This window comes from Tasmannia lanceolata, unplaced genomic scaffold (genome assembly GCF_043159265.1).
Source record: "Tasmannia lanceolata isolate RefF3 unplaced genomic scaffold, GAP_Taslan_0.1 ptg000008l, whole genome shotgun sequence".
NCBI lineage: Eukaryota > Viridiplantae > Streptophyta > Magnoliopsida > Canellales > Winteraceae > Tasmannia > Tasmannia lanceolata.
In genome coordinates, this window is record NW_027518685.1 from 23,146,295 (window position 1) to 23,157,209 (window position 10,915).

Here is a 10,915-nt window from a genome sequence, read left to right on the forward strand (position 1 = left end):
AGGGTTTTCACTATTTCTTTCGGCAGAAGTCGGGCGTAAAACAAACAAGTCAAAACATAAATGAAAGTCAGTTTAAACATTTACAACCAAGGGCGGGTGATTCATTTTTGGCTCGCTCTTGCTAAGCCCATATCATTAATGCCCTGTTTGCTTGGGATTGTGACAGCAGAGTGTGATTGTTGGACTAAAAATAATAACAAGTGGCATCCACAATCGGCTACCACGGCCTTAAACATATGGTGTGGTCGATTTGTGGTCGATTGGCATGGGATTATTCCTCAAGGAAATGAGAGAAAATATACATTCCTCAATGAAACAAAAGAAAAATACCAATTGTATCGGAATTACAGAAGCAAGATTTACCCGGCAACACCATTTCAAAAAAAAAGATTTACCCGGCAACAAAGGAAAACGAACAGCAGCAAAGAGCTGAATCAACTGTAACACACCTGGTTGAATCAATGACAGTATCACAAATAGAAAGTCTGGTGAAAGCCTACGCAATAATAATCTAATCTCATTCACTGTAGTAACCAAACTATAATTTGAACCAAGAAATCGTTGCAGTAACCATCAGTATTGCAGTATTGCACACTTCTTTCTATAATTTAAGAACACTTCTCCTCTGTACATGTCAATAATCCAGGGATTCAAATCCAAAGCTTCCAATTGCCAGTTGTAGATTTCCATAAGGAACAGAAAACCGTCAATAACATTTTCCTTCTAAACCTGTTTAAGGTGGGATCAATCTTGTGCCCTCTATGGCGCAAATTATCTTATCTTCAACCCAGAAATCAAGAACAATCTGTTTTATTGTAATGCTTTTCTCAGATGTAGAAACACGTTGACCTCATTTGACACCACTAGCCATTTTATATTTCAGCAAAGGAAATGAGATTACTCTAGTGTTCCTATTTCTATATAAATAATCCAACCTTTAGAAGGGATTGTTGATTTCCTTGTTGAGCCCAATTCTGCTCTACTGCGAGTCTGTGACACATCGTATGTACAGCTCTCTGTCCCTTTCTACTGAACTCTAATAATGGCGTTGGGTATCGTCACGGTAGAACTGGAAGCTCTGCTTTGTCAAAGGAAAAGAAACTGGCTCGCCCATGCTCCACATAGCAAAATTTCACAGGAATGCCTTTGCACTCCCTCTCAATGTTTTCTACTTCTGTTTTTGATGGTGGGTTGCCCCTGCATATAAACATCAGCTAGAAACTGAGACATAAGACGATGAGGAAGTTCTGATCTTACAGTTACCATACATGGTCCAATGCCCACTTGAAATGGATAAAAAAAATAGAAAAATAAACAACATAATTTTATTCATAATACTAAACAGGAAAAAAATAGCATGTGATTTTACATGAAATATTAAATTATGGATGAATGAACGCAAAAAAAAAAACACATTTCTATTTCTCGGTAACTTTTCAATAGAAAGCCATAATTTACAAGAACATTATGTAACAGAACCAACTATAAAAGTCTGATGGTGCTGAGCCAAAATCCCATCATACCCATCCGTGCATGGAGTGTTCAAATGGCAATAGATACCACCTTTCAAAAAAAAAAGCAATAGATACTCTTTTAACAGTTCAACCTTTCTCCACATAGTAGAATATGGAGTTTTTATGCCGTACTCGTGATATTTGATCCACTGGCAGCTGACCTTATAAGAGGTTATTGTTGGATCAAACATCAAGGGCAGCACTTTTGTCGCACCCCAAAGCCATCCATTGCTACATGATGGCACAAGTGTTCAAATGGCAATAGATACTACATTTCAAAATTTGGCAATAGATACTCTTTAACAGTTCAGCCTTCCTCCACATAGCAGAATATGGAGTTTTTATGCCGCACTCTTGATATCTGAACCACCGGCAGCCTACTTTATAAGAGATTGTCGTTGGATCAAACATCAAGAGCAGCACTTATATCGCACCCCCATTACGTGCAAAGACACACATACACCATATAGTTTCTTGCAGAATGTGTAGAACAAAAGGAAGAACACCACAACTCAATATTTTAAAAAAAAAGTAAAAAAAAATGTTTAAAACAAACTTTAAACCTTTGGGGTTATAAGAATACTTTCTGCCCGTATAAAAACATTATTAATGGTAGCATTATCTCCCAAAGCCATCCATTGCCACATGATGTCACAGGAGATGCGAACAATACTGCATCACTAGGTGTCAAGTGCAGTCCCACCTCGTCTGCACCATTCACACACCAAAAGACATCACCGGTGATGGCTCGTGCATGCGTGCGTGTGTTACTATTTTTTCAACTACAAGTTGAAGATGGAGGCCACCAGAAATCATTTTACATGTCAGCTCAAACCTGGAACAGAAATGCATGGACTCATAAATGACTTCAACAAGGACTTACCTGATCAAACAGAGCATCAAATTGGGGTTACCAGGAGAAGACTTCCTGAACTTCCCATTAGGCAGATACACATCAAACACCAGGTTTACTTCATTGATATGCATATCTTTGAGCATGTGGATTATAGAAATATTTTCTTTTGCTTCCTTATTTGATTTGCTATCTAATGTGCCTTGAAGAGAACTAGAATTGCAGCCACTCTTGTTACTCTTCATGGTCCAAGGGAGATCATGGCGACGAACAATGTAGCCCAGCGATTTGAAGTGTCTATAAGCTTCAAAAGATTCCCAATAACATCCATTCTTTCCATTAGCAACCTTCTCATATATAGATTTTAAGTCAAGGGTCATGTCATTTTCATCCAAGAGAAGTAATGCCCCCCTTTCAGCCAAAAACCTACACCCAAAGAGACAAAAGGTCCATAACGCATGAGACTCTGCAATAGCAAGAGAGAAAAAACAGGGCATTTTCATGATCACTGTTGAATAACAGAACAAAAAATCAACAACCAAACCCAACTGTGAAAGGCACAACTAACAGCTACCTGGCAACTTGGCATAAGTTCTGATGTTTTTTGGAGCTTATAAGATTAGTTATACGCCGAGTTTAGGAATTTCATCTAACTAGTAAATATGTTAAGATTATCTCGCACAGCTTATTCTGATGCTTTGGCATTTACTAAATATTATTCTCTTGGTTTTATAAAAGAGTAATTTACATGGACCAGTCATCCTGCAAGAGCAAGAGCAGTAGAGAAAAGACAAATATCTCAACCAAGAGAATATTTGACAAATGTTCAAAAAAGTGTAGCTAACTACTAAATGTTTGATGATTGATAAACAAGGAAGGCATCCTCAACAGAGCCCGACAATGTAGTCTACATCAGCCCAAGCAAGAAGGATGTCAGAAACCAAAATATAGCGAAGTTATCAGAGCTAGATAGTGGCAGCCTATACAGATTGACTAGTCCAAGTTACATGAGCCAAGGCCACTTTGAGCACTGACATTATTTTTACCCAAATCAGATTTCGGACTTTTGAAATCATGAATACCCATTTCAATAAACCCCCTTCACAATGAACCTTTATCGCCATTCTCCCCATGGCAAAGACCCAAAACCAACCATCATGTGTTGCCATCACTGAACACCTAACCAAAGTCGTCTCCATTGTTACTTACAGAACCTGAAACTTATCAGCATGAATTCCATCGCTATGCCATTTATGACCATTCAAATCATGATTCAGAACCTGAAATCTTTACTGATCATTTGTAGGGAAAAACGATGAAGATTTCTACAGTAGAATTCACCTGAGAACCAACAAGATCAGCTATGGATGCACCGACTCCTTAACCTGGTGGTCAAACAAATTTTCCAGAGGATGTAAAGTAGGAATTTCCGAGGGTAGCAGGGAAATTAATGGGTGGCTCACCTCGGTATCTATGAAATGTCAATGAGTTACAACCTAGACTGGGAGTCTTTTTCCTTTTTTTTAGAATGGCGCTGGGAGAGTCTTCTTAGAATATTGCTTTTTGAAGTTTCCACGTGAGAACTAAGTGGTGACTTTCTTTTCTTTCTTTTTTGAATAGTAAGTGGTGACTATTTTATTTATGGCCACCAAGGCAGGGAGATTTATATTAGCAGTCTTGTTGCTTCTGTATTCTGTAATTTAGTAGCACAAAATTAATTTAGTAACACAAATTTTACAATGACCCAACAAGAAATGGTATACACTCTGTAAAGGTCATTTGTTTATTCAAGCAAAATCTCAAGATACACTGGACACCCACCATGTTGATTAGAAATGTGGTTGCAGTTGGAGCCCTTACGAATCACGGTTTCTACTAACTCATTTATAATTGAATTTGTTCCATTTCTTAATACAAACTCCTGGTGGGTCAAAGCATCCAACTAGCTAGACAGAAATGAAAATACAAGTTGCCTAGCAAGAAATATGCAAACTATCATTTCAGGACAAGATGTTTTGATGAAAAGATACTATTAATCAGATTCTACAGCACCATAAACATCAAAGCCCAAAAGTGTCACACACACACACACAGACATATATAAATATAGAAGGAATCCGAGCAATATAATGGAACTAAATGAGGACACTATCACCTACAAGATCTCCTCAATCAAGCAATAAAGCTTGCCATTTTGAATTATTCCTGTAGTGGTCCACATTCCACCCTTCTTTTCAATAACCTCAGCCATGCACATATTCTCGTCCCAGCGAGCCTTGGATACATCCTTCCTGGCAAACAATGTTAAACATTAAATTCTCAATAAGGTAAAGAAAGCAACTCCTCAGGAAAGAATACACAGAGATATAAAATTCCACCTAAATTGCAACTTTGTGATGGAGCCAGAAGTGTAAGGGTCTTCATCATCAGAGTCATGTAAATTGGTCTCTAAATCTGTCAGTTCATCAGAACTTTCCCAATCTTCAATCTCCATACAATGATTAGTTCTTCTCAATCATCCAATGTGAAGTAATCCTCAATGCTCGGAAAATACACAATTGAAAGTACAAAAATCCTTTCTGTAAGAATCATCAAATGACTTTGTCAGCATGAGAAAGTTATCGATTTTTAAAAACTACAGTAGAAAAGGTAATTAAAATTATTCAACATTATAGGTTTCATCACAAATTCGTTTCTCATGAGAAATTCATTTTTCGGGAGATATTCACACTAAATTCATTTTTTCTCGTTTAATCAAAATCTCATGATTTTTTTCATGAGAATTTCAATTTCTCGGCGATATTTGTGACAGTTCCTTGATACCATGCACTAAAAACCTCTTTTTCTTTTCCTTGAGAGGTAAATTGTCATGAAACCTATAAGGCACAAAGTCTCGTCTAATTGAGATACGAGCCCAACTCCAATTGAGCCATAGATGCCATAAATTAAAAGCCCGAGAAATTGATTCGATGTTGAGCTGGGTCAAGTCCACTCGAAGATTTGGTTGAATATTCATCAAGTATTGAAAACTAATGGTATAAATGTGTGTACATCTACCATTCAAAACCTAAATAGTAATAATATCAGTAACAATAATATGAAAATGAAACCCTATAAATACTAAGGCCGCATCTGCTGATCTGCTTGTACATCCTTCATTACAAATTAATTTCAGTGTACATCCAATAACACCCTACACTTTTATGATCCAAAATCTAAGAGGAAGAAAGAAAAGTAATCTAAAAGTGATAACATTGAGATATGTGATAACTATTATTTCTTTCCACTGAAGTTTATGATAAGACCTTGAGTGAGATATCCCTCCAATTAGTAAAGAGATAATGAACACAGAAACAAAACAAAATCTAAAAATCAACATTTATAGCTATATCTGTATAAAGTTGACGACAAACCATATGAAAACATAATATCTGAAGAGAAAAGCTTACATGAAAATGAACTAAAACAATACTAAAGCCTAGAAACTCATAAGTTGACACTCAAAAAGATGAAATGTGCATGCTCTTTAAGTAGCATGGCCTGAAATAACAACAAAGCAATCCAGAACCCTAAATTCATTTACAAATAATGGCATGCTAGCTTAAAAATATAATGTTAAAAGCAATTAAAAATATACATAGAAACCAACAAAAATCACTGAAATCAGAGAATCGTAAATGGGTACTCATTGAAAGAAAAATTTAAAGCCGCCTTACAAAAATCAAAGCTACCCAAAACACTAAATAGTGATTTCATGACAGTAACACAACATCAAAAGAAAATGCAGTGTTTCAAAATGCAAATGCGGACCAAAACATGGCCAAAGAAAATCCTAGCTGTCTCGGTGTGGAGCGACTGGGTACACGGTTGATGTGATTGAGTACTCAGTTGACATGGTTATAACTCAGGAGAGTCAAAAGAAGTTTGATTGGCTTAGGCCCTGCTCGTTTAAGATTAAGCCGACCGATTTTCAGTCCAAAACCGATTATTGGACTCAAATTTACGTTTAATTTTGAGTCCAATGACTAGTTTTTGACTCACAATCGGTTAGCATAATCTCGAACAAACAGAGCCTTAGTGGGCAAAAAGTGGACTGTGATGATAGTAAAAAGAACTTAGATATCAATAAAGCCATGATAAAGCCATAAAAGAATACACAGCTTGCATAACTACACTCTAATTAAAATGGAGCAACCTAAAACCCTAAATTTGTCTTCATATGAAAGTAGAACCGTTATAAACTACACAATTGTCTTCAGATTCTCAAATTGCTAAAGAAAAAAACAAACCCTAACTTCCATTTACAGTGAGTTCATGACCAAACGAGATCATCATACCAGATGATAAAAAACATCATTTTTACTTCAACTTAAAGCCCCAAAAAATTAAAAATTAAAAAAAGCAAAATCAAACACATGTATGACCTTACAATCGAATCCCTAAATAATATGAATACAATTTTAATGGACAATATTTAGAAGAAAACTAACAAAATAAAAAAGAAAAATGAAATTCCACTCAAACCTCAAAATTAGGAAGGTAAAATGAAAGCAATCAACTGCCTTTCCCCATAAAACCCAACCTTCATATTAAAAGAGCAATTTTTATTTGATTGATGATACATTTCTGCATAGAAGAAAACTCACTCACTGTTGTTGCTGCTGCTGATCTTGACCAGGTTAGGATCGATGTTCAAAAGGCTTCGTTTGTTTGAGAGAACTGAGCGTAGATTTGAGAGAGAACTGAACAAACCAGTAGATTTTATTTACGAGATTTATATTGGGTTGTGTGCGCGCATGAAGTCCAGTATTGTTTTTAAAAAAAGGCCTTGTGGGGCCCACTTCATAGGATCCAAACCGTTCAATTGTTGGGCCACAACATAAATAGGCTGTACCCCACAATTTATCTCCTTAAGATGATCCTAACCCTCCGATCTGTATTGATCATAGATAACCCTCCACTCAAGCCATTGATAGATGGTCTTGTGGGTCCCACACAGGCAAATATATGCATTAAATAAAAGGACAAGAAAAATAGATGGTTTAGCTTTTCTCAGCATAACCCTAAACGAGGCATGATGGATGTATGGACTGGATCATCCGATAAAGGTAACGTTAATGCCAATTAGACCTGGCAAACGGGTGGGTCGGGTCGGGTCGACCCGCGGGTCATGCGGGTTGCGGGTCATTTTGACCCGCATTCCTACGTGTCAGCAACCAGTGACCCGTACCCAGTGGGTGGGTCGGGTCGACCCGCGGGTTACCCGCAATTTTTTCCAAAACAGTGTTTTATTGGGCGGTGATAAATTCACCCCCTTCTATGTCTTAATTCACCCCTAATGGACCGTACAGCCTACACCATAGGATGATACAAACCGTCCATTTGATGGGCCACTACATAAATAGATCGTGCCCAGAAAATCATTGCCATAGGATGATCTCGACGGTTCGATCTATTTAAGTTTCCATATTGTGAGTCCCTCTTTAGATCGGAGGGTTGGAATCATCCTATGCTAATGATTTTTTTGCCACAACCAATTTACATTATAGCCCATCAAATGCACGGTTTGGATCATCCTATGGTGTGGGCTGTACCATCCAATAGTCCATTTTTCCATTCCGTTAAACAAAACCCCAAATTTCATAAGAAAAATGGGGTTAGCCATCAGCAGAACCCCCCAAAAAAATATCAAAACAACAAATTTCAGAAAAATGAAAGACAAGAAAGCAAACCCACATGGATTCCAGCAAAATAAAGTTAGGGTTTTTCTCAGAGGCAACAAAATAAGGAAACAAATCCCCTATTTTTCAATACAATCGGATCTTGATGCCAACAAGAGAAGACCTCTTTTGATAGAACTTTAATCTCTCAATCTCCCTCAAATTTCAGCTCTCAAACCCCCCTTCTCTTACTTTTCCTACAGACCTAGTAGCCCCTCTCATCTATCTCTGATTTTTCTCTACAAATCTCTCAATTTCTCTCCGCTAACGAAAAATCAGGAAATAAAAATATAGGAGGGTATATGGAGGTCAGAGATTAATAGATCTAGAGCTTGGAGGCTCAGATCTAGGGTTTGAAAGGTAAAAATAATGAAAAGATGATTGTGAGATCCATGAGTGTATTTCTAAAAAGAAATCAAAGAAGAGGTGTTGGATAGAATCCATATCTTAAGAAGCCCAAATATGATTCTTAAGACTGTTGGATAAAATAGACGGATCAGATTTCTACAGATCTTATAAACAAAGAATGAAAGAATGATATATGGCTTAGTTGAACCCAAAACACGTTACTTGAAACGAAAACATGTTACTCGACCTCAAAACAGTGCAAGTCGAAGCCAAAAATCCATGTATTGTAATTAAACCATAATTGAAATAAAACATGAAAAATATATTGCACTTATCTCTTTTGATGGAAAAACGTTTATGGGAAACCCGATTAAGAAGAAGAAGGCTGAGTCGTGCCACTGGTCACTCTCCTTAAGAATCGTATCCGCCCCCTACCGGTGCAATCGGGATCCGCGAACCGATGCTCCAAGATAAAACAGCCAAAGTTGGCTCCAGTCCACGTGCACTAACTGACTGGTCTACCCAGAACCACCTTAGAACTGTGCTCAGACACGGAAGGAACAGAAGGAGATGAAGCAAAACCAAAAAACATAACCCTTTTTCTATGTAAACCTCTTTCTTTTTCTGTTGGCAAAAGCCACCCCAAACGTAGACCCCAAAATCTCTTAGCCTTACCCAAACCGTATTCTCCTCTCCTTTTTATAGACCACAAAGTGTCTGTTGGAAAGAGCCACCAATAATGGGTATTAATGTTGAGAAAAGCCACAATTAAAAGCCTTGAACGTTTCTCTTCCAACATTCATATCTGTGACCGTTGGAGATGAAACGGTTTTGCAACTTTAATAGGTGTTATTATCATAACCGTTTAGCAATTAATGGGGTAAAATGGAAACCGTTTTGGGCATTAAAAAGAATCTTTTCATTTAAAAAAACACTCAAAAGTCACTAGCTTTTGAAATAAGAGGGAAATCAAATTTTGAATCTTTCCCTGTAAATTTTAAAGACAACGCAAAAGCACTTTTGATTTTTCAAATTCTTTAAAATTTCCAACAAGAGGAATAATTGCTAAGAATGATAACCGGAAATAATGGCGGAACGAACGAATTCCCGGTAGTCTTGCAGGAGAAAATGGTGAAGAAACCCCTCTCTTATTCTCGTTCTCCCTCAAACCCTCTCTCGTTCTCTGAAATTAGAAACCATATTGAAAAGAGAAAACGGTTCCTACACATATGTGTAGAGAAATAGGGCGTATATTGGAAAGAGAAATAGGGTGTATATTCATACTTATTAATGCCCTCTTTTAAAATAAAAACATTAAAAAAAATCCAAAAAACCCGCGGGTTGACCCGACCTGACCCATGTTTTTGCGGGTTGGGTGACCCACGGGTCGATTTTGACGGGTCACTAAAACTCCAACCCGTGCCCGCAAATTTGCGGGTATGTTGGGTCGACCCGCGGGCACGGGTCACTTTTGCCAGGTCTAATGCCAATGGTTGGGGCTTGTGTTCACCAAGCATATCAACGCCAATTGTTGGGGCTGGTGTTCACCAAGCAGATCAACGGGACATGATAACATCCGCATGGCACATGTGAATAGGGCTGCAACTCGAGCCGGGTTTTACCCGACCCGCATCGACCCGACCCGGAAATAGCCTGGGTTGGGTTCAGGTTTCATGGGTTTCGGGTCGAGCCGGGTTGAGCATTCAAAAGCCCGCATGAATCTCGGGTCGAGCCGGGTTTGAAGGGGCCCGACCCGAGTTACATAAGTTATAGTATGTATATTTTTTTCTATTGTTAGTTAAAAGTTAAAAGTGAAAACTCACACACCCACTGTTATTGTATGTGAGTGTAATTTCTGCTTCTATAAGTTGAGTTGATTCAAGTGTTCGATTCAGCATTGTTTGATTGTAATTATAACATTGTTTGATTACAGCATTGTTTGATTCAAGTGTAATGTGAGTGTAATTACATCATTGTTTAATTCAAGTGTAATGTGAGTGTAATTTTTGCTTCTATGAGTTGAGTTGCCTTGCCAAACAAGAATTTTCCTTAAAAAATTGCGTCAACATGAAAAAACCCGACCTGAACTGACCCAAGATTTATCATGGGTAGGGCCGGGTTTGGGAATCGTGGGTTTTCCGAAAAAAAAAACCCGAACCGACCCGAGATATTTCTCGGGTAGGGTTGGGTTCTCCAAAACCCAACCCGCCGACCCGAAATGCAGCCCTACAAGTTAAGCCCAGACGGGGGGGGGGGGGGGGGGGGGAATGATAAATTCGCATCCCTGTAGGATAATTCGCACCGTGAATTGGCATTAAAAAGCGTTATCTCTCACATACCCACCTTTAAAGGAATAAAGGGTGGGAATTATCCTACAGGGGCTGCGAATATATCATCGCCCCAAAAAATTAGGGAAGTGATATTTACGCCCCTTTTAATCACCCCACCAAGCGCCAATGTATGTTGCAATCAAACCCACT

The 10,915-nt window shown here is 38.1% G+C and overlaps 1 protein-coding gene across 3 annotated transcripts; it reads right to left on the reverse strand.

Annotated features, from left to right (window-relative positions):
- Positions 1–287: 287 nt before the first annotated feature.
- LOC143884861 (uncharacterized) lies at positions 288–9,687 on the reverse strand. 3 transcript variants are annotated; one of them, XM_077388687.1, is made up of 6 exons: positions 9,515–9,687; positions 7,018–7,109; positions 4,746–4,946; positions 4,527–4,658; positions 2,398–2,793; positions 288–1,197 (listed from the first exon to the last, which is right to left on the reverse strand). In XM_077388687.1, the coding sequence occupies exons 3-6, from the start codon at positions 4,859–4,861 to the stop codon at positions 1,059–1,061; spliced, it is 783 nt and encodes a 260-aa protein (XP_077244802.1). In that variant the 5' UTR covers positions 4,862–4,946; positions 7,018–7,109; positions 9,515–9,687; the 3' UTR covers positions 288–1,058. The 3 variants fall into 3 exon arrangements, with proteins under 3 accessions (XP_077244802.1, XP_077244801.1, XP_077244800.1); XM_077388686.1 differs by having other exon boundaries at positions 7,014–7,109; XM_077388685.1 differs by lacking the exon at positions 7,018–7,109.
- Positions 9,688–10,915: the final 1,228 nt, after the last annotated feature.

Bases quoted from the DNA above. Each gene is read 5' to 3' on its own strand.
- LOC143884861 (XM_077388685.1), bottom strand. From the start codon at position 4,861: ATGGAGATTGAAGATTGGGAAAGTTCTGATGAACTGACAGATTTAGAG. The intron at 2,794-4,526 runs GTAGGTGATAGT...CTTTGGGTGTAG, and splicing joins TGCTTGATTGAGGAGATCTT to GTTTTTGGCTGAAAGGGGGG. The intron at 1,198-2,397 runs GTAAGTCCTTGT...GTTTATATGCAG, and splicing joins TTGATGCTCTGTTTGATCAG to GGGCAACCCACCATCAAAAA.